General features: G+C 35.2%; 3 protein-coding genes across 5 annotated transcripts in view; 1 reads left to right on the plus strand and 2 right to left on the minus strand.

Moving 5' to 3' along the window:
• Window positions 1-2,099: 2,099 nt before the first annotated feature.
• Window positions 2,100-7,298, minus strand: LOC145280291 (uncharacterized). Its single transcript, XM_080132063.1, has one exon. The coding sequence runs from the start codon at window positions 7,296-7,298 to the stop codon at window positions 2,100-2,102; it is 5,199 nt and encodes a 1,732-aa protein (XP_079988189.1).
• A 1,001-nt stretch (window positions 7,299-8,299) lies between these two features.
• On the minus strand, window positions 8,300-10,335 carry LOC145279792 (asparaginyl-tRNA synthetase-like). Its single transcript, XM_080131120.1, has one exon. It carries the CDS (start codon window positions 10,232-10,234, stop codon window positions 8,741-8,743), a length of 1,494 nt encoding a protein of 497 aa, XP_079987246.1. The 5' UTR covers window positions 10,235-10,335; the 3' UTR covers window positions 8,300-8,740.
• The window catches only part of LOC145279791 (regulator of MON1-CCZ1 complex-like), a 162,487-nt gene continuing 148,122 nt past the window's right edge, over window positions 10,050-24,414 (plus strand). Inside the window, exons 1-3 of one of the 3 annotated variants that reach the window (XM_080131119.1) lie at window positions 10,050-10,160; window positions 16,448-16,524; window positions 22,680-22,764. In XM_080131119.1, the coding sequence (XP_079987245.1) occupies window positions 22,681-22,764 (84 nt within the window). In that variant the 5' untranslated portion in view covers window positions 10,050-10,160; window positions 16,448-16,524; window position 22,680. Of the gene's footprint in view, window positions 10,161-10,263; window positions 10,555-16,447; window positions 16,525-22,679; window positions 22,765-24,414 lie in introns of those variants that run through there. The other 2 variants (XM_080131118.1, XM_080131117.1) reach the window with 2 other exon arrangements.

A 24,414-nucleotide genomic window follows, 5' to 3' on the forward strand; every position in this document is an offset into this window, starting at 1 on the left:
AAAAAAAAAAAATGGTAGAAAAACCAAGTTATTTTTTTTTTTTAAACAAATTAAAATCTATTCTTGAGCAACTTTTTTTCCAGAAAGATAAAAGCCTAAATTTTATCATGTGAAAAGCAGAATAATATAAAACTTTTTCTACTATTTTTAATTGAATTTTAAATTTGCAAAAAAACATTCATCACCAGTTTTATAGCGATGGATAACACATTTATATATTTTTTTAAAAGGTTTTTGAATCAATTATTATTTTTTATGCCTAAATAAGATTTAGGATGATTTGCTATAACAATATGCAAAAATATTATGACATAAGTACCTGAATTTTAAATAATTCTGTTATCTCACTCTATAGATTTTGCATAGCAAAATTAAAAACTCCAATTTTTAATGATAGTTTGGAAGAAACTACGGTAGCTTTTACATGAATAAATGAAGTCATTTAGTCCTGTAAATTTCCATGTCTTTTTAACGTTTATTTTGACGATTAAGTGAAGAATCAACTTTATAAGGGTTTCATAGGTGAGGAAAGAAATTATCATATTTTTAGTAAAATGTGCAGTTATTTATTTTTTCCTTTTTTGGTATCGATTCTTCAAAGCATTTCTTACTTAATGGTATATTAGCAATATTGGGCTCACTAAAAGAAAATTATTAATTCATTTTTCAAAGATTTAAAAGTAGTGTTTTTCGTGAATATATATACACTTTTTTTTTTGCTAATCTGAAAGAATATTATTAACATACTCAATTCAAAACACAATACAAAATTCGGATTTTCAACCTTAAAATCTGCAGTTGCTTTTTTTTTTTTTAATATCTACAATCCTCATCCTCCAATATATCTTGCTCGGTTTCGGCTAATTATTTTAAGCATATTTCTTACCACAAATAAAGAGGGGAGGGGTTGTAGGCAATATATATATATATATATATATATATATATATACATACATATATATTGCAATTAGGAAGGGGAGATTTTATGATTCATGATTAAAAGTGAATTTGTAAATATATCAATATATATATATTCCTTTAATCTTCTCTCCAAAAAGGGGAACAGGAGAGGAAAGAAAGAGAAATTTGGAGCCAGCTGACCGGTTTCGACCCTTGCTTCTCAAAGCTGTATCGAGGGATACTTTGAGAAGCGAGGATCGAAACCGATCAGCTGGCTCCCCATTTCTCTTTCTTTCCTCTCCTGTTCCCCTTTTTGGAGAGAAGATTAAAGGAATATATATATATATATATATATACAAATTTACTTTTAATCATGAATCATAAAATCTTCCCTTCCTAATTGCAATATTTAAATTTTGTATCCCTAAAAATATAATATATATTATATATATCGATTATGAAAAACAGTACATCATTATAAAGTTCATTCTTCATTTAATATTCGATGAAAATTTCGTATTGATTAGATAATTACTTTGTTTTTGGTAGATTTTTAAAAATAGAGTCCGTCAAAAAAATACTTACTCCCTCCTAGTGTTTTGGTCGTGCCTAACGTATCCAATACATAATATTCTCAAAATAGTTTTAAAAGTGTTTTTAATAATTCTTTAAAAGAAAACAAACTAACTTCCAAAATTCTTAATTAAAGTAAGACAGAAAAAAACTTTTCAATGATTATTAAATGAAAAAAGAACGACCGGGAAAAAAAAACATAATAAAAAAGTACATGCACAGGGCAGGGGAGATATTGTGGAAAATTTCTCCACTGAAAGGTAGAGGTTAACAAGGATTTTGCAACAATGGTTTGTTGCGACCTGTGACTAGGTAAAAATTGTAGAACCTTGTCGGTCTGGTAATAAGGGTAACGATTCAATTTCCTTCAACTCCAATCCCAAACTGAAATCACCACCAAAATTCAGTTCACTCCACCCCTCTTATAATCCAGTTAGCCAATCAAATAAGTTAAATGTAACATCTACCAATATAAAAAGAGGCATCGCCCACACAAAAGGTTTTTGCTGCCACTCTTCCTGAGAGTCGCAGGTAAGTGCTTCAAGTCTTCTCAACACCCTCCCACTCAACAGAAAACAAAATCAATTGTTATTGATTTTGTAAAGCCTTCTCAATATACATATTCCTCATTCTTGATCCCCAGAGCAGTGGTGACAAACCCAATCCTTTTCATCTGGCGGAGCTGCACTGATCCCAACGCATCTAAAATGGAACCAGTTATCACATTGATCACAGCAGATCATGGCCGATCCGTCATCAGGTTTATTACATCCGGGACAAATCCAAACCTGCTCACTCTCCTGTACTAAAGTGGGTTCCTCAAAACTGGTTTCTGACCAAGAAATTCCTTCTATGGACTCCCAGTCATCATAACTAGGTTCCGGACCATCCTCTTGTGGTTCATATTCCGCATGTAGTTCTAGCGGATATAGATGTTTAAGAGAATATGTTCTCACACTCCCATCACCCCGTCGTATCTGTGCCGACCGTACCATACCATCGTCTCCCGGAAACAATTCTTCTACTCTCCCCAATGCCCAGAAGGGTCGAGACTTGTTTGGAAGTTTTATCGTCACAATATCTCCAGGTCGTACCTTATTAGATATAGTTGGATAACGATCTTGTTTACGTTCTCGAAGAGAGAGTAAGTAATCCTCGTTCCATATCCGTTTAAACTCCTTGAGCAGCTCATCCCGGTTCTTCAAAGATTCCAACAATATCTGTCTGGACGGCAGTTCCCCTTCATTAATTGGTTGAATCTCCATTCTAAGAAGAAGTCCAGGGTTTTGATCTGGGCGCAGGAAGTGATTGGGCGTAATTACCTCCAATCCAGAGTCATTCGAACTCACATAGGTTAACGGTCTATTGTTCACTGCCCGTTGGACATCTGAAATGGCTGTCCACAACTCAGATTGACTGTAAATAGACCTTCCAACAGTTTTATAGAGGCATTCCTTTAATGTTTTAATCATGCGTTCCCAAACTCCTCTATACCAAGCCGAATGAAGAGGGATCTTAACATGCTTTATATTATACTGCCCAAATTTTTCATCAAATTCGGAAGAAGTTAGGGCCTGATTTAGTAAACTAACTCCAGCAAGAAATGACTTTGCATTGTCACTATATATGTGAGAAGGCAAGCCCCACATGTTTGAAAACCTGATGAAGGCCAGTATAAATGTGTGTACTGTCATGTCCTCAACCAGTTCTAAATGCACCGCTCTGATTTCCAAGCACGTAAATATGAGAACGTAAACCTTAGATTGAAGATTTTGGTTTTGAACCCACAGGTGTCCTGTATAATCTATCCCTGTATGTAAGAATGGCCTTATCAGATTTACTCTATGTTTAGGCAGGTCTGTCATCTTAGGATACGGAAAATGTATCGAGTTGATTTTCTGACAAATAAAGCAGTCCTTCAATATTCCCTTCACAGCCTGTCTGCCTTGAGGTATCCAAAATCCTGACATCCTGATTCTACTAAGTGTAGCCGGCACACCCAAGTGTTTAGCCCTCTCATGCTGATCCTTCACAATTAGATTAGTCAAGGGATGATTCTTCCCGAGCAATACAGGGTTTAAAACCTCATATTGTAGAGTAAAATTTTTTTTGATCCTGCCTCTGGAGCGGACGACACCAGACTTGTCCAGAAATAGGTTTAACTGACTCACAAGGTTCGGAATGGGTTTATCATGAGGTGCACGTAAGAACTTCAATTCAAGGGGAAATGCCTGTTGTTGCATTGTCTTGAACAAGTAGTCAGCAGCAGCCTGTTTATAGTCCAGTTCCTTGCCTCTTGCTTTGGATATAAATTCGAAGACTCTGGAGACCACACGTAGAAGTTTGTTAAAACACGAAAATCTGTCAAAGGCGACGATAGGCTGAGACCAGCTCTCATTACAGGTGTACAACAGGTTCGTACGAACTATTTGCTGGTTGTCTGCACTAAGACAATCCAAAGTACTATCAGGCCAACAGACAGTTCCACCAGACAACCAGTTTGGTCCAGCACTCCAAAAAGAGAAATTTTCCTTAAATTTAGCTGCTGTCAGTCCCCTAGTCATTAGGTCCGCAGGGTTCTGATTGGAAGGCACATATTTATACCTGATAGCAAGGTTGTAATTTGCAAGTATCACTTCTTCCATCTGTGTCACATCCTTGAGGTGATTCTTCGTGAAAATGTTTTTATGGCTCGTCTGCTTGGACATCAGCCAAGTGAGTACAATTTGGGCATCTACAGCCAAATACAAACTTCCAAATTTCGTTCCTTGATAGGCTCTCAAGATATTACTAAGACATTTAATTGCCAAAAAAACTGCTAATAGTTCCAGCGTTGGCAAGGTTTTAGCTTTTAATGGTGCCACCTTTGCTTTAGCAAAAATCAGAGAAGATATACCTCCCTGAACTGCATATACAGAAAACCCATATGCCTTTTTTGAGGCATCTGTGAATATGTACAAATCCGCAACAGTATCGCTATCAAGTACCTGTCTTCTAAACGATAACGAATGAAGTACCGACAAATCACTAGCTAGTAATCTCCACCTTTCCTGCATTTCCTTTGGAATGGGATCATCCCAATCAATATTAGCCTTCCACATTTCTCCCACCAATATGCGACTTTGAATGGTGACTGGGAGACATAAAGACAATGGGTCAAATACACTGGATGCGGCTGATAGTATTTGACGTTTTGTTGCTAAGTTGGGGTCACAAGTTCGCTGGACTAGGCTGATGGAGTCCGACTCTGGGTCATATCTGTAACCCAGAACCTTTTCCCATGGACAACTGTGAGTTGTCAAAGTCTCATCCTTCCTCATCAATTCCTGTAGCTTTGGGCAATTGGTGTTACATGATCGAAGATCAAATCCTCCTTTCTTCAATCTTTCCTTTATTTCATGATATAGTTTTCTCAACACACCTTCCGAATTATTCGTACTGACCAGATTGTCAACATAAAAAGTTGAATTCAACAGTTTGGTGCAATCATCAACTGGAAATCTCGATGCATGATACTTCAATATGCAGTTCAATATAAAAGGGCTTGCGTTAAAGCCGAAGATGATGGTCGTATAACGGTAACATACCAGACGATCATCCCGTTTTAGAAAGAAGCAAAACTTATTTCTATCAGACTCCTTTGATAATCTAATCATCAGAAATGCCTTCCTGATGTCCCCCAATAATGTATATCTATTAGTCCGAAAGAGTAGAGTTAGATTTAACATGTTTCCGGTTAAATTTACCCCTGGGTATGCAGCCTCGTTTAAGGATACTCCTCCCTTGACCTTCAATGAACAGTTGAAGACTGGTCGCATTTTAGTAGCTATGCTCTCGGATTTAAAGACTGGTCGATGAGGGATCCAAACATGTTTATGGAACTGTTTAGGTGAACAATGAAAGGGTTCTATTATGCCCTCTGCCTCTTGTTCGGCAAAAACCTCTAAATATTCCTCATAGAGGCCCTTCATTTCCAGAGTGTGTACCACCCTATCTAACACCTTGAGGGCTACTTGGTGATTAGAGCGCACCTGAGCTAATTTATCAGTGTGCCACGGTAACTGCACCCAGTACCGTCCCTCCTTAAACTCTATATTTCTCATAAACTCCTCTACCTTCTGGGCATCATAGTCGGACAAGGTATCATTCTCTGATAGCCCCAAAGACTCCACACTGTAAATCCACTCCAGACCTCTTTCTACAGTACTGTCCTCAAAAGTTTCTTTATAGGGGTCCGAATAAGAAGAACACACGTCAAGAACACTATTAACAATGGAGGTCGGACACTTAACAGTTCTCATGACTTCTCCATAAACTGGAACCTTGCGTTGGATCGTTTTAATTTGGTGAGGAAACATGAAATTCCTGGGATCCCCAAAAGGTATCACTCCTCGTGGGGAAAACCAAGCTTTCCCATTCATACATTTTATCATTTGTAGGGGTTCCATAAATTGTAACAGGTCTACCCCTATTAACCCTTCCAAAGTTATATTGGCATTTCTTCCTAAATCTGTATCCAGGGTGTAATCCAATTTCGTAAGGTTCTCGACCACAATCGGCAAATGCTCCACTGTATGAATGATGTCTAATTCCTTGTCAATAAGGATAGGTAGCTGCCGCTTTACCCCTGGCGTCAACTCCACTGTTGTGGTAAGTCGCTGAAAATTGCAGGTTTTCCTTCCTAGAAACGTCACAATCTCAAGGTTTACCTCTGAGACAGATCTTGGGTCACAAGCCAGATCCTGCAAAATTCTTCCACTAAAGTACGAATTTTGACTGCCCGTGTCTATCAAACATCGCAGCTTCACAGCTTTGTCCCCTCTTTGTAGTACGATGGTAGTAATCGGCAAAATACACTGCTGCTCACCCAAACTGGTATTGATACATTCATTTGTTGATGTATATGACATAGGGCACATGATTGCGGTATGGTCCTGGGCTGAACATCGCTCACAATTGCCCTTAGGGCTTCTTTTACAGGGACACGAATCACTGAAATGATTGTTACTTGTGCACCTATAACATAGTCCGAGTTCTCGACAACGACGCCATCTTTGAGGAAATGTATGGTATTCTTCACAAACTTGAGTGGAATGACCATCCCTCAAACAAAGGTTGCAGGTTTTATGCCTCTCCTGGATATGGAAGTTCTCCAATGTTGGTGTTGTTGTCTCCGGTTTTCTGTCTGGATGAATGTATCTACGAGAGCTACCATAATCCAAATCTCTCTGGTTTGCTTCAGGGAGTGCAGCCTTCCAGGATTTTAAGATCCTGATGCCCGTATCTAAAATAGAAGTTAAAGATGGATGCGGTGCCCCTACAGACCTCACTAATTCTTCCTTAAGACGGTTGGGCAGTCTTTGGAACAGTATATGAGCCGCTAATGCCCCTCCGCCTGAATTTCTTTCCATAAATCCATATCCCAACATAGAGTCCAATTCCGACAACTCGTATTTAACCTGAGACAAATAGTTTTTAAGGTATTCAATATCATACCTGCCTCGGGTGGACAGTTTGAATAGGCTAGAGAATATCTCCTCTCTAATGCCCTCTTCATCCCAATAATTATCCTTAAGAATTTTTATTGCGGCATCATAATTATTGGATGTCTCCTCTAGATGATGTATTAGCCGAAACGGACGTCCCGTAACACAAGTCTTGAGGTAGGTTAATTTTTCTCTCCTTGATTTTAATCCCGAAGTGCAATAGTCAAATCTAGTGAGAAAATCTCTCAATGCAAATTTGTTCTCAAAGTCCAGGCCATCAAAACTAGGGCATTTGACCTTAGGCCTAAACATAGAGGTGTCAACTTGAGATGGCTGCATTACATTTGGGAGCATGAAGGGAGGAGAATCATCCTTGTGAACCTCTGCAGTTAAGTTTTGTAAATCTCTTTTCACCTCCTCTTTGAATTTGATAAGGTCATAAGCATGCGGTGCCACCCTATCTCTAGGAAGGAATTTAACCAAGTTTTCCTGAACTTGGTCTACTTTAGAAAGCCACTCGTTTATGTTGTCTGTGGTGTTCTTCAAGGCACATGCATCCACTGCGACTCTTTTCTTTAATTTTTCTAATGTGTATCCGATAATGTTTTTATATCTTTCCTCCGTATCCAAAAGGGCCTCAAGAAGGTGATCCGGTTTTTCTTGCATTCCTAAGGAATCCTCAAGGGAAGACATTTGTTCCGCGGCCATAATAATAAAAAAATAACAGAAGAAAAAAAGGGGGAAAAAAAAATGCACAAGGTCTGCAGATCAATGTTGCAAAGTGTGGAAAATTTCTCCACTGAAAGGTAGAGGTTAACAAGGATTTTGCAACAATGGTTTGTTGCGACCTGTGACTAGGTAAAAATTGTAGAACCTTGTCGGTCTGGTAATAAGGGTAACGATTCAATTTCCTTCAACTCCAATCCCAAACTGAAATCACCACCAAAATTCAGTTCACTCCACCCCTCTTATAATCCAGTTAGCCAATCAAATAAGTTAAATGTAACATCTACCAATATAAAAAGAGGCATCGCCCACACAAAAGGTTTTTGCTGCCACTCTTCCTGAGAGTCGCAGGTAAGTGCTTCAAGTCTTCTCAACAGGCGTGAGAGAAAAAAAACGAAGGAACTGATTTGCCTTGTCACCGCTTCCGGTAGCAGCTACGCTGGAAGTTAGAAGTACCTTAGTTGACTATAACTCAGTTTTCTTTAATGAAATTCCAACTCTTTAATAAATGTAATAAAGTTTATTTGTTGTTTTTTTTTAAACAGAATGAAAGCATTGCAAAAGAAAATGTTGCTGTGGTGAGAAAAAAACAAAACAAATAATAATCATCTATCGACGTCTATATGACTAATTATTAAAAAAAAAAAAAAAAAAAAAAAAAAATTTATTTCGTTTCCTGTGGTCAGTCAGTTCGAGTTTTACATAAACATGAATCGCGTGACAAATTGGTAGCCATAAACACGGTATCGACTCAGCAGTCAGAGTCTGCACATCTATGTGTCAACATTACCCTTATGTTTATTAAATTGTTTGGTGAAAATAGAGAATGGTTACAACCCCCCCCCTCTCTCCATGTTAAGAATGGGTTTCTAAATAATAAAGTCATTATTTCAGCACGGTATCTCTCTGCATAAGTCCCCCCTTTTGTTAATGGGGGTATGGACCATTGGCTATCAAACCCAAGGTGAGAATAGTAATCTAAATAATCCAAACTGTCAATACTAAAAAAAAAAAAAAAAAAAAAAAAAAAAAAACTCCGACACATAATCATAGAATTATATTTTACAACTTCCGTAGAATCTCGGAAAAGGAATTGCATCTTTGATTGTCTCTATCCCAAGTAAGCACTGTAGATACCTTTCAAATCCTAACCCGAACCCAGCGTGAGGTACACTACCAAATTTTCGCAGATCGAGGTACCATTCGTACTGATGGTCCATTCTTAATTCCTCAAGTCTTTGTCGGAGAATAGGGTATCTCTCCTCTCTGACACTTCCGCCAACAACTTCGCCAACCCCGGGCACTAGCAGGTCAACTGCTGCCACTGTCCAACCATCTTCGTTCTCCCTGGCGTAGAAAGGTTTCAACTCGCGGGGAAAATCGTAAACAAAAACGGGCGAATTGTCGAAGTGACGCACCAAGAATTTTTCGTGTTCTTTTCTCAAGTCACCTCCCCAACTGATTGGGGAGTCAAAATTAATGTTGTTTTTTAACAGCAGATTCACAGCTTCGGTGTAGGAGATCGCTTGGTAAGAGCCAGCCGTCGCCAACTTGCGTATGGCTTCTCTGTAATCAGCCGGCATTTGCTTTTCGAAGAACTCTACATCGTCGCCGTGTTTTGCGTAGAGTTGACCCGTGACTGATGTGACAAGGCCTCGAATCGCATCGATCAGGTCTTCGATTCCGCGGTCCGTGAAAGAAAGTTCTGCTTCGATCATGTAGAATTCAGAAAGGTGGAGCTTACCCGTTGATTTTTCTGCACGAAAAGTGGGTCCGAAGCAGTAACTTTTACGAAACGCGCCACTGATGGTCTCCAGGTGTAATTGACCAGACACAGTGAGGAAAGCTCCGTTATTGAAGAACAATTTCGAACTGCTTTCTTCCGCTTTTACCTTTTTGTTTACGTTTTCATCGGGAGCAACCGCGTGAAATACTTCGCCGGCCCCTTCACAATCCGAAGATGTTAAAATCGGTGTGTGCACAAAACAATAGCCATTACTTTGAAAATATTCGTGCACGGCCATTGATGCAGCATTTCTCATCCTCAACAGGGCCCCGAAATAGTTCGTTCGAGGCCGCAAATGGAGATGCTCCCTGACATAATCGAGCCGGTGTTTCTTTCTAACTTTGAAAGGATACTGAACAGGATCACAGTGGCCAAGGACACGCAGCGATGTCGCCTCAACCTCAAATGTTTGTTTCTCGGTGGGACTCTTCGTGAGCACCCCTTCCACAGCCAGACTGCACCCATAGCTTGCTTGGCTTTTCTCAAATAAATCGGACCCGGAAACGACTTGGAGATGTTCACTACTCGACCCGTCAGACACGTGCAGAAAAACATGGTTTTTATGCTTCCGTATAGCGCGGACCCAACCCGTTGACAATACAGCAACACGGTTCTCAGCATCTTTGATTGGTCGTTGGAGTATTTCGTGAATTGACTGAGGTCCTGTATAATTATGTCGCCATTGTCTAGTAAGTGGAGTTTTCAATGATTTCGTGATACAAGTGCCGAGCAAAGTCCTTCGAAACAAGGACGTAATCGCCATGTTTGTTAGAGTTACTTCCCCTTTGTTGTAAATGCAATCAGAGTTATTGGCCTTGGAATCATGGCGGTGCCAACCCGTCGTCGTATTAAGTTGTTATTTTCCTAAAAGCAGATCCCCTTTTTCCCTCCCCTTTGTAAATTCTGTCTACACCTTAAACTATTTGATATTTTATTCTGCCCTAAAACCTGACAATGGCTGTGTCGAATGCCACCACGGAAGCAGAAGAGGGTAGCTACTATCTACAACTATGCAAGAACCCAATTCGTTTCGAACTAGTCAGTAAAGCAACCAATGTCTTTTTCGATGACTCCAACAAACAGGTTTCGTTTTTGTTGTTTTCATTTTTTTTTTTTTTTTTTTTTTAAGAAAACATCCTAATTTTTGTTAGTTTATAATTTCTTCCTTTTAATCTTTCGACTATCTGCGAGTTATCGTACTTTATGGTGAAATTAGTCCGATTATAAATTTAATTTTTAAACTCCCGTTACACATACGTCACGCGCGCGCGTTCCTTTTCCGTCTTATTTTTTATTTTTTTTTTGTGTTGCCAACTAGACTTAGGGTTGGTTGTGAAGTTAAGGACGGTCGTCTATTTTTTTTTTTTTTTAATGCTCAAGTTATTTTTTGAATTCTTGTTTGAATCTATTTCAAAATCAGAATATTGCCCGACATATTAGTGAACACTCTATTGTATATTTTGACTGTAGTAAAATGAAACCGTTGTAATGTTCCTGATCAAACTTTAGTATAAACAATAAATGTTAAAAGTCATAAAAAGACACGTCTTTCATAAACTCTACCAATAATCCCAAGCTGAGTGAGTGGTAATAAAAATTCTCAATCAAACATCAAACACTAGATTGTTAAATTTTTAGGGGCCATTGAAGCAGAATTTCGCCTTATTTTATATACTAGGAAAGATTACCCACCCATCATCTCCGGTCGCATATTTTTGCTAATATATATACATCGTGAATTTGTTAATGAACAGCCGATTGTGTCAATTTCTTGTTGACGTACGCGACTCCTCTCCCCCAAGGAGAATGTAATGCATGGGAGGATGGTCGAACTAACACATACTACACTATCCTCACAAAGGCAGAGGTGATGCTTAGGAGTATGATCTCATGACAACTAACCCCTCCCCTGAATTGATCATTAAAAGATGGTGTTAGTACAATTAGTTTCGGTTTCAGACATAGATATGAAATCTCCATAGTAATAGATATTATCTGTTAATTTCAACCGTTTTCAATTTTATTTTATTTTATTTTTTAAATTAAAAATGCCATTTTAGATGTACTAGGTCATTAAATATAAATTAATTTTCGTTGAGGAAGCAATTTATTTATTTTGATAAATTAAACGTTTTTGGTCATTTTTAAATATTATACTCAATTTTGATCGGTATTTTTTTTTTATTTCCGTTATTTTAATCAGGTAGTCTGTCGTGTGTGTGTGTGTGTGAATGTTTTATCATTATTTTTATTAGTTATTTTTACGCTATGTTGGATTTTCCGGAACTTTTTCGACTTTCTTCCATTCCTTGCCGCAAATTGTAAAAACTAAAAAGGATAGAGTAAATAAAGTTGCCATAGAAATCAACTAAAACAATTAAAAATAAAAATATCCCAAATAATAAATTAAAATTTGATTTTATTTACTTTTGTGCAATTTTACACAACACCTTCGAAATATCTGGGGGAGAAAATCAAAGTAAAGGTTCACTTTTCGATATACATGTAACGTAAAATGATCATCTACTTCCTGAGCGAATACATTACTTTGACTACAGAGCAGAACGAGTAATCATTTTTTTTTTGTATTTCCAAAATGGTTGCCATTAAAAAAAAAATGGGTCAATTTTTACGACGTGCCCCAGCGTATTATAAGTACCCCAACCTCCCCATGTTAAGAACGACTTTCGAGGTTGGGGGGGGGGGTGTTTATTCCGAAAGTCGTTCTTAACATGGGGAGGTTGGGGTGGTTACTTATAATACGCTGAGGCACGTCGTAAAAATTGACCAAAAATTGTACGGGTCGTACTATGTTTTTTTTTGTTTTTTTTTTTGTTTTTTTTAGGTAGGATTTTAAAGTTAAATTTAATTTTTACGGTATTTTTATTTATTAAATTGTTAGGTGAAAGTACAAATTAGTTTGAAAAAAAAAAAGACAACGTTATTATTTCAACGCAGTCTATATTCTACATAAATATAAAAAAAATCTTAGTTTTCAGAACTAGTATATTTAAAAAGAAAAAGTTGTTTTTTTTGGGGGGGTCGCCCATTGACTTAGGGTTAGTGCAGGGATTAAAACTAGGACGCTGCAATAATCACATTGTTTCATATCATCAGAAAGACAACATGCAGTAGTTCAGAAAATGTCTTAAGATCATGACATGCTAAACATATTGGCGTTTTACTCAACTTATTACATATGAAATGGGGAGAAAAATAAATAAACAAACACTTTTGAAATTAGTAAATTAGCCGACATACTGGCATAAATACAACATGGCCAGTAGTCAATATAAAATAGGTCAAACGAAAGTGAGTTATGTAAAAATAATTTATTTAAAATAATTAAAATATCTATAAATATATTTGTTCCACAACATAAATCATAATATAAATTATTTTTATATAACCTGCTAAAAGACTTTATTTTCGTTTCTATTTTTATATTGCCTACCTATGTTGGATATATGCCAACATGTCGGCTAATTTAAACGTTTTTTTTTTTTTTGTTTCATTTTTAATACTAAATTGATTTTAACAACTGTTACATTCACCAATTCACCATGTCATAATCTTTTTTTTTTTTTTTTTTTTTAAATACAATGTTTGACTTTTGTTTTCTACTCGTATTCACCTCAAACAAAGCACATTGTCATTAGGGCGTAAGAGACTACTGTTTGCAACCATATTTACAGGGACATTATGTAGGGAGTTCAGCAGCGAGATTTATGTTCACATTACATTTAAACTTCTGCATGTCGGTACAGTCAGGGAAGCAGGAGATCGAGGGGGAATTCCAAAGTTTAGCAGTTTGAAGGAATACATTATTAGAGTAGAAGATTTTCCGGCATCTAGGGATATCTACAAAGAAAGGGTGGAATTTTGCTACTTGTTAGGTTAATTGGTTTATTTATATCAAGAGGGTACAAGTGCTGCGAATTTGTCAGAACACCTTCCACTAAAATACTTGAAAAACAGACACAGGGATACAACATTGTGGTGACGGGACAGGGGTTGGATTTTTGGTTGATAGTGCTACTGCAATGGTTCTGTTGCCATAACTTGGATCGGTAGAAAGCATGAGTTGTACAGCGGTGCATCTCGATCTCGCTTGGTGAACATGGTATCACTTTCAGGCATGATAGAAGACTCCTATCACTTTTGGGATTTGTACACAACTGGCCGACTAGTAGATGATCTGCAACGAAAAAAGAAAACCGGTTTTTATCAAATGGAAATGGAATCATGTCATTCTTTTCTAGAGCGGCAATTTTATCAATCCACTCTGTAATTAGAAGCCATAGCCATTTTTTTTTTTTTTTTTCTATTCTGGAAAGTACATGTTCCACAAAATTCCAATACCAGAAAACAGCAATTCTTTCCCTTTGTCAGAAATGTTGTTCATGGAATATGAGGACTAAAGAATAAAGTAAGGAAAGGAAATTGGTATAAATCTTGTTAGAAGTTTCCCATACTGCATTTTTTGTTATATGGTCTCACTAAAATATGTTGTAGATGATGCAGAACATTTTTGATGTATGATCACACAAGATTCTTAGATCGAGCAACATTTGGTGTCCAAAAGTCTGATCCATAATATAGCGTGGATTTGGTCGATGCCTTGAAAACGTTATCTTATTCTTGATAGCAGCTTTTGAGATTTTGATGACAGAATAGATTGTACTACACATCTTGCAATACATATCTTCTTTCATAACTAGAATCAGCAAAATCGTTGTAGATCTTTGAGGTCCTGAACAAGTTTGATTGGTGTACACACACAGATTTTCATACCAAGTCAAGAAAATGTCCTTGACAATCAGCCCAACAGTTTTGTCCATTTGAGATTGGTGGCTTCTGTTCTATTAGGATGAGGTATAGATCTATGCAGACGAGAAGGCCCACCTTCTCAGGCTTTATCTTGTCTTTTTTTTTTTAGTTTATTGCTAATCATCTGAGATGCCTGTACCGATGAATGCAAACATTTAATCAAGCGTTTTTTGTGGGCTTGAGTGCTCTGCCTCTTGGGTGTTGGCTTTTTAATCCCACCTTCCAACCTTATGTCACATCCTTAAGCAATAGGAGGGAGGTAAATATTATCTGAGGAGGCAAGAGTGACGATTCAGGATTAGGGTGCATGTATTTTTTTTTTTTTTTTTTTTTTTTTGCACAATCAGGAACAATCCACCATTTTGGCATGCATTTTCAACACATATGAGAATATCCTACACATATTTAATGTTTTCAAAAACAATGATATCATCAGCATAGTTGAAGTCTGATAATTTCAGCTTGGTGAATGCGACTGGTGATGTTTTAAGTGAGATCAATCTCAAACGAACTATATGAAATAATTCCTCAAAATATAAAAAAGCAGGAACAAAATATAAAACTAAACAGAAAAGGAGTGACACTAGCAAGAATAAAAATGATCCATACACACACACACACATTTAAGCCAGTCATGTCACATGAGAAAGGAAAATCAAGCCATTGTATACCATGCCAAACCTTGCTCACAATTAAACACATTTTAACTGATTGCATTGATTTCATAGCAACAAGAAATAACTTTTTTAAAGAAGAAAATATTAAAGATCTATTTGAAAAAAAAAAAACCTACATCATACTTCCAAACTTAAAAAAAAGACAGTTTTTACGAAACTATTTAAAAAAGAAAAAAAAAACATTAGTTACATATCAACTAAAGCAAAAACAAGAAAGGAAACCCTTTTGAACCCATAAGTGTTTAGCATAAAATAATTGAAAGGATTAACATGCCGTAAAACCCAACAAAACAAAATATTATTCCTGACACCAACGGCAGAGCAAAAGGCACAGTTCAAACAGATGAACAAAAAGAGTAAGAGTATCTCCCTGAAAAACACACATATCTATTGTAAACTGATTTGTCTTGTCCGCAGGCATAATGACGACTGCAGACATATTCTCATACATGACTTTAATGGCTGCAACATTTTGAAGGAATCCGTAATGCTGCAAGGATCTAAAGCATTCTACCATGATCAATTGAATCAAAGACCTTTTGGAAGTTAATAAATGTAAAAACAGCTTCTATATGATGGTTATTCAGCTCCTCAACTAGACGATGAAGAGCCAGTATATGTGAAGTTGTAAATCTTCCCTTCAAGAAATTGGGTTGATTTATGTGTAATACCTTGTCTATGACTGGTCGCACTTGATTCAGCAGTCAATAATTGTAGGTTTTTGAAGAAACCTGAGTTAAAGATATACTCTAATAGTTTCTTCTCTTGAACTGCTAGACTTGGGAATTCCCTCCCGTTTTCCTGCTTCCCTCACTGTATTGACATGCAGAAGTTTAAGAGTAACGTGAACAGACATCTCACTGCTCAACTCCCTAGATAGTGTCCCAAATAGTAGCCCCTTATGTCAAAGTGGCACTGTGTCTTGTTTTGGGTGAAAAGGAGTAAACAAACAAACAAAAATACTCTCTGTACTTGTCTGTAATCGTCAGGTCTCCTTTCTTCAGTAGTGAGGCGATTCTAGAGAAGTCCCATTCCTTTGGTCAGTCTCCACTTTAGGTGTTGCAAAATGTACAGAGAGTTTTCTTAATTTTTTGTATTTTCCAGAATTCTGGTGGTAGTCCATTGAGTCCAGGAGATTTTCCACTCTTCATTTGTCACAGTTTAGTTTTAAGCAAAAAAAAAAAAAAAAAAATTACATTGTTTTATTCATCAATTTACAAACCAATGCGATTTTTTTTTTTTTTTTTTTTTTTCTTTGGTTCAATATTAATAACTGGATGCGGAAAATCTTTTATTTTATTTTATATAGGTTGCAATATTTCTGGAAGTTGAAGTAAACATGTGGAGGGGGGAGCTACATATTTTTCTTCTTTTTTTTTTTTTAATTTTTTTTCCTTTGATTTTGGATTTTTTTTTTTTTTTCCGAATCTCAAATTTTATTGCATATATCTTTGTTCATATGTCTTCAGGTGTTTGCAGTACGAGCAGGTGGCACAACAGGTGTGGTGGTGAAGGGACCAGATGAAAAAACAAATTTGACATTCAGGTAAAAATCAGACTTAATACTTTGTGAAATTCAATTAGAATTTTTATTAACAGCAGCCCTTAGCAATGTCTTCTGTGTATTTATTCCAGTTCATCTCTCCTGTGAACTTTAGGCTGAGGAGTTTGAGTAATGAATTCTCAGGTAGGGTGCATGACAATTGGTGGTGGAAAAGGTAATGATTTAATTAAAAAAAAAATTTTTATTAAAAGTTCCAATATTTACAACTGAAATGGCTACCTGGCATTGTGTAGAGGAAATTCAATTCAATATATGAGCACAAGATTAGCACAGGCCTGGGAGCCATATAAATTTTGGTGGATATGGAATTCACAAATAGTCCCCATAAGCTGAGTGCATATCCGAATCAAGGGAGATAATTTTGATAATGTTAGTTTTTGAAGGGAATTTTTGTTCTCCAGTACAGCTGACATATCTCCAGATATGTCAGTAGTACTCCATCTTATGACATATCTGGCTTACATAAAGGCAGAGGATTATGTCAGGAATGAAGTAATTTCTGTAGTGGTAGATTGATGCAATCTTTTTCCCATTTCACTTGGTAACAAATTTGTCTTCCATTTTCAGGTGTGGAGTGAAAGTTAGTTCTAGATGCTTAGCCGAGCAGGATGCCTACTCAGAACCGTCCTTGAATGTCTTCAATCTTTCTGTACAGGGGTTTGTTAGGGTATCCTAACATGAGGATAATTTTCCCTATGAGTAAACCCTGACAAAATATTATTGAAATAAAACCTTCTTGGTATAGCTACATACTGACCTACACATCTTGTGATGTTACCTTAAATAGTAGCACTCAGCTGGATACTCTACCAGACCAGATAAGTTCTGGTCCTGGAATCTGGCAAGACAAAAAATATCTACCGCCAGAATTCTGGAAACTGTAACATAATTAAGCAATCAATTTGGGAAAGGAAAATTAATGTTCTTCATTTTTTTTGTTTTTTTTACTAGCTCAGCATTTGAGGGAAGAGTCTTGATTGAACTCTCAGATATCTATTATCTATAATATAAATGATGGTTATCTGTTTGTGTGGTTGGCTAAAAGTAAAAACTGACAAAACAAATATCCACAAAGTTGGTATTTCCTTGATTGCTGTTTCCCCGTACCAATAATATCTAAGATTTAGGAAATAATAATCATTCTTTGACCCAAAACTGCTGCAGATTTCATGGGGGGAGGGGGCGATTTTCTAGCCAGGTTATGTACAAACTAAAAGAACGTAACTGATTTTTTTTATTAAATGGGTTAATTTCCTAATGTTGACTCATTCCTTGAGGAATATATAAAAACGAGTTCTCTGTGCATGTCTACAGAGTGGAGAAAGAGGGAAAAGAGAGAAGGATGAATGGATAGAGAGATAGAAGTTTTAACAGAAATATATTACACTTTTGACCTGGGCAATGCCTGGTAGCCCTGCTAGTTGCATATAAAAATTAAATGATAACCCCAAAAAGATTTTTTTAAGAATTTATGGAACACGTACATCAAATCTATTGCGAAGATCACTGGAAAAATGATTTGATCACTCTGCCGCTCCAGTAAGTATCTCACTGCCGATGCAATCCTCTATCTGTATAAGAGCTATGTATGTCTTAAAATGGTGAACTGTTGCCACATCGGGACAGAAGCTACTTGGTGCACTCTATCCTGCCTTGATAGAGTTCGAAACCTAGTAGGTGATGCTCTTTTTTCTTCCCTTCAACCTCTTTCCCACAGAGGAGACATGAGCCTGTCTCTTTCATGGCAAATGCTTGACTGAAGTCCAATCTATGGTCCCACCCCCTTGCCAAGCCTTCACAAAAATATACTCAACTAGCTGCAACCACTATATAGATTTCCCCTACTCTTTATATGTGTCTAAATCTAAATGCTAATTCCATTAACAGAATTTTTTTCCCAGAACTGCCTGTATGTGAAACACTGCTTCGCTGGCTTGCTTTCCAGTTGAATACAACATGGTAACTGTCAAATCTAATGTAAACAAGTTCTTGTTGAGCCGTCCCCATAAATAATCAAATTCTACCCAATTTACACCATTAACGATTACTACATTACCACCTTACATTCATTAATTCTTATCTTAGAATGGTCTTTGGGCCTTGATAAATAGTTATTCCCCCCTCTCATCCCCCAAAAATGTTTCAGCTAGAGGAAAATCCTCAAAGAAAGGAAAAAATCCAACTAGCATCGTCAGAATTCATAGATGGACTAAGTTATAAAGTCAAATAAGAATGGAAAAATCGTAGATAAAGAGGAGTTAGAAAAGAAGGGGGAGTGGTAGGGAGAGGACGTTGGAATTTAAAGTAGTAGGAGTGTATGCAATAAGAGAGGGATTATAATTAAATATTAATTATGTGTAAATTCTTATATACGTTTTTTTTTTTAATTTATCACGGTTTAAACTTAAAAGACACTACTTTTATTTATAACGGCATAAGTAACAGTTAATTTAAAGGATCACCATGGCAAAAGGTTGGAGAGTTAATGTTAGTGAAGGAACGGGTTGAAAATAGGGTTTAAAGTGATTTAGCCGGCCGGGGAGAGATTGAAAGATATTTATTGTTTATAAAATCGAAAAAAAAAAAAAAAAAAAAAAGAAAAGGAAAAATAAGTTAATGAATTATACTTTACAGGTTTATTTTGATAGTATAATGATAGGTAAGAGTATCAGTAAGCAAATAAAATAAATTAAAAATTAAAATATTAATAAATAATAGTTAATGGTAAGTAAATAAAATATGCACACACACACACATAAATACACATACATGCGTACACCTGTACAAAGTACGGAGACACATAAATGGGGGGGGGGAGAACACATGCTTAAGTAAATATAAAAAAAAAAAACAGATACGTAAACATAAAAATAAATAAACACATATACATACATATACATACATACACATACACATATATATACATATATAAATACATACATACATACACACATACGTATATATAAAAATATGCATACATACACGCACATACATATATATATATATATATAAACACATACACACATACATATATATATATATATATATATATATATATATATATATATAAATTAGCCGGGGTGCTAGAAATTATACGTTACAGGTTTATTTTAATAAAATAAAATAAAATAAGTGAAAACTTTAGTAAGTAACTTAAATAGACGATTAATAAAATTAAAGAAAAAATATTTTTAATAAGTAACACACAAATACAAGCACACGCATACATATGTACAGCAAATGCACATACGTAAATGGGGAAGAGCACATGCCTGAGTACATACATATATATATATATATATATATATATATATATACATATAAACACACGTACACAAACATATATATATATATATATATGCACACATACACAGATACATAAAAATACACGCATATATACATATATAAGCATATATATAAATACACATACATGCAAATGCACACACTTGCACATACACATACATATATACATATATATATATAAATATAAATTAGCTGGGAGGGGGGGAGAAATTGAAAAAAAATTTTATAAATGATTTTTAAATTTTCGGGCGTTGTAGTTGAAGGAAAGAGAGAAGGAAAAATATAAATTAATGAATTATAAGTTACAAGTTTATTTTAATAATATAGAAATAGGAAAGAATATCAGTAAGTTAATCAAATAATAATAAATTAATAAAATTATTAGGGAGATATTTATAATAAGTGAATAAAACACATACACACAGAAATACACACACGCACAAACAAATACACATGTAGAAGATACGCACACAAATACAAATACATATACATATATACATACATATACACATATATGTATACAAATACATACATACACACACATATACATACATATACACACATACACACACACATATATATATATATATATATGAATTAGCTGGGCAGGGAGAGATCGAAAAAATTAATTTTTTGTTTTTTAATTTATTATTAATACTTTTTTTGAATTGTCGGGCGTTAAGTTGAAAGAAAGAAAGGGGAAATAGAAGGGTAAATAGGTGAATTATACGTTATAGGTTTATTTTAATAAAGTAAAAATTAGTAAGGATATCAGTAAGTTAATTAAATAATACAAATTAATATAATTATTAATAAAATGTTAATAATAACAAATACAAATACGTAAATATATGTAAATAAGCTTCGTGTTAAAAATATGATAATTATTATAGAGAGAATTAGTAAGAGGTAAATATAAGAGAAAAATATATAATATATATTATATGTAGATGGTAAATTAAATAATTAATTAAAGTAGAAGGTAAGTAAATGATTAGTTGTTAACAAGTAGATAATAGACCGAGAGGCAAGTCAGAGGATACCAATTGTGATAACTATGTAATTGAAATATTAGAAATCGAGATCTAACCATGGAAATAGCCAATAAGAAACTATGAGGCGAGAACCTTTAAATAATGACATAAGGAGTGATTAAGGCAAAGGGGGGGTATAAAAATGAGTTAGGCAAAGAGAGATGCAGCTAAAAAATGGTGGGATAAATAGGTGGGGGTTCTGTGGAGGGGTTCTATTAGAATGAATGGGGGACTATATAGTTTCGGTTGTAAATAGGGTGTGTGTAATTCGTTAATGTTAGATTTTAGGGGTGGGTTATAGTTATTACTAGAAGGGTGAGAAGTTGCTTAAGAGGTGGGATTTATAATGTTTACAATTAAGTTAGGTTTCAGTTTTTTTATTTAGAAGTTTATCTCTATCTCTAAAATTAGTAATCAGTAATTTTTCAGTTAAGCATAAATAACATGGGGAGTTTAGTGATTTACAGGTACTAGCTCTATTCAGAATTTCCCAGCTAATAATTGGGGTGAGGTTGTTTCGGGTAAGTAGTAGATAGTGGTTAGTTAATGAAGTACTATTGGGGTGGTTGGGGTTATTTAGGGAGCATTTATGCACTCTAAATCTGTCTTTGAACGTGGTGCTTGAGAGGCCAATGTAAAATTTTTTGTTTTGTGGGTCTTCAGCAGGGGCAATAGTTGCTTTGTAAACCACATTTGTTGAGAGACAATTTTGTTGGAGCGGGCATTGGGGTTTGTTAAGGCAGTTATAGTTATTTTGACCATTGTTATTATAGTTGTGGTTATTTAGTATTTTATTGTGTTTTTTAATTTTATTTTCTAGATTAGTTGTGCAACTGTAGCTAAGCTTAATAGTGTTCTTATTAAAAATTTTATGCAGAATATTACTAGGGGGGGGAAGTGGTGATTAAGAAGCATGAAGAATTTTTTACCTAATTTAGTTTTTATCATATTATTATAGGGAGGGTTAAACCAGAGGACTTTGCGGGATCTGTTATTCCTATTTGTATTGTTATTAGGGTCCAAGTATGTGATATTAGGGTTGGAATATCCCGATTCCTTTAAAGCATTTTCAAAGAAGGGTTTGTGTAGGTTAAAAATGCTGGAGTTAGATGAGTTTGTGCTAAGCTAAGACGATGCTAGTTGGATTTTTTCCTCTCTTTGAGGATTTTCCTCTAGCTGAAACAATTTGTAAACTCATTCTGGACTCACAGTAATAAATTTCCTATATATATATATATATATATATATATATATATATATATATGTATACTAACTCAAAGTTTGAGAGGTAAATGTGAACTTTAATTGTTTGTTTGTTTTTGTTTTACGGCATATCAACCTTTTTTCAGGTTATTTAATGCTGAATCCAGTGATTTTGAAGAACAATTTTTTGATAGAGTATATTTTTTTTTTTTTTTTTTTTTAAGTCAATTTCTATTCAACCCATAGTTGGGACCCTAACAGGTACTACTACTCCGGGTCAGAGTGGACCGGGAAGCAATGGCAATTAAAGGGTGGCTCCACATTCTCCAAAGCCCGCAAGCTGGGGCCTCACCATCGGATATAGTTTAAGGTCATATCCAGGACCACTTTAATTGAACACTTGGGCATCTATGTATTTCATAAAGAAATCAAGTGTTAGCCTCAAGAAGGATCTTCTTCATTTCTGATATCTAACCCAAATGAAAAAAAACAAAATTTTTCCTACATGAGTTTAAAGATTCCATAATTTTTGTACTCATTACTTGACTATTTGGAGTAATTTGAGTATTTTTTTTTTTTTTTTTTTTTTTTTTTTAGGATGGAAGATCGAGGTGAGGTAATATCAATCAAATTTTCTCCTGACCACAGAATTCTCGGAATACAACGATGTCTTAAGTCTGTAGTAAGTATACGACCATAGTATTTGATTTTTGTTTTCATATATAAAAAAAAACTGAAATCATTTTCTTGCAGTTACTATCCTCCACAGACCAATGTGTATTTATTTGCATATAAATAAATATATACATTTCCATATCATGAGTTATCACTTTCCAAGATTAAAAGCAACTCTAGAATAAAGCTTAATTAGATTCTCAGTTGGATGATGAAGAATACTCTGAGAGGATTGAAAACGATGAAGAGAATAGACAAAATTTGATTGCTGGAGGGGGATGGCTCAACAAGTATTTATTGTCATTGAATTTGAAGATGATCATTTTGTAGTCTACAGGGAAGCAGTACCAGGTTGGATAATTGGATAATTCTTGGAAAGAAACTCTATTCATTAAAGTTCCATTTGATTTTAGGTACACAGATGGAAAAAGGAAAGATTTTTTGCACATCTGTGTAGGAAAGAGATGGCTTCCACCAAGAATGGCGATAATATACAGCAAAGGAAATCAAGGAAAATGTCGCAAACTGGAAAGTTTTATAAAGAAAAAAAAATTATAAATCGGAATAGAAAGAAGAACGTGAAAATAGAAATAATATAAAACCGAATATAGTTGGTTAATTGTTTTGTTTTATGGCATATCAACACTTTTTGGTTTATTTAATGCTAAATCAGGTAATTTTGAAAAAAACAGTTTTATGTTCCAAGTTTTTTGTATTTTCAAATATGTATTCAGTGTTTAGTTTGGTTTTGTTAAGAAAACATCTTATTTTTGGTTTTGCAGAAAATGATTAAGATTTGCAAAGAGAATAGAAAAAAATAGCATCAGTGAAACCAATATTCTCAGACAGCTTGACAGTAGCACTAGAAAACCAATGCATCAAGATGTATACAGTGACTGGTAAATTCTTAGTTTCTTTACATGCCATGTTGCGGTATTGTATGCTATGATAATCAAAGTTCTACCACATGGCTATACATCATAAGTCAACTTTGTCATAGACTTATTTTTAAGTTAACTTGATCTGCTGTCTATATATAACTAATATGTGTGATGTCATTTAAAATCAACCAGATGTCTATCTGATAATAAGGTTACAACTCTATCGTATACAACAAGAATCAAATTCCTCAGAACATTTATCCACTGTACATCTATATATATTACATATGAGGAGTCCTATGTAAGTAGCAATTAAGTTAGCTGGTGTGAATTTTTTTTTTTTTTTTTTACATAGGCATCACCACTTATCAAGGCCCAGAGACCACTCGAGGATAAGGGTTAAAGAGTGTACAGTAGTCAATTGGACAATATAGTAATCATTAGTAATAGAAATTCGGTAAATTTGGTAACTTAAGTGGAATGGCTCATCAAAAACTTGTTTACGTTGGACTTGAAGACAATAATATTGTAGTCAGCTGGAAAGCAGACAAACAGAATTTTGATAAAGGTCATATTAATACATGCCAGGATGACCTAGCTGCAAACGGAATTGTACCCAGAGATAGGTGACATGATTTGAGATGGAGGCCAGAGGTCTAACTATCTCTAAAAAAAACAGGTGTCTAACAATATAAGGATTTGATATGAGTCACGTTTTCTAGCAAGAGAAACAAGGTATTCTAGTCAAAACTAAACTAAGAGCACTCCCAGACTTA

Source organism: Euprymna scolopes, chromosome 7 (genome assembly GCF_053919585.1).
Source record: "Euprymna scolopes isolate OS-2025 chromosome 7, ASM5391958v1, whole genome shotgun sequence".
Lineage (NCBI taxonomy): Eukaryota > Metazoa > Mollusca > Cephalopoda > Sepiida > Sepiolidae > Euprymna > Euprymna scolopes.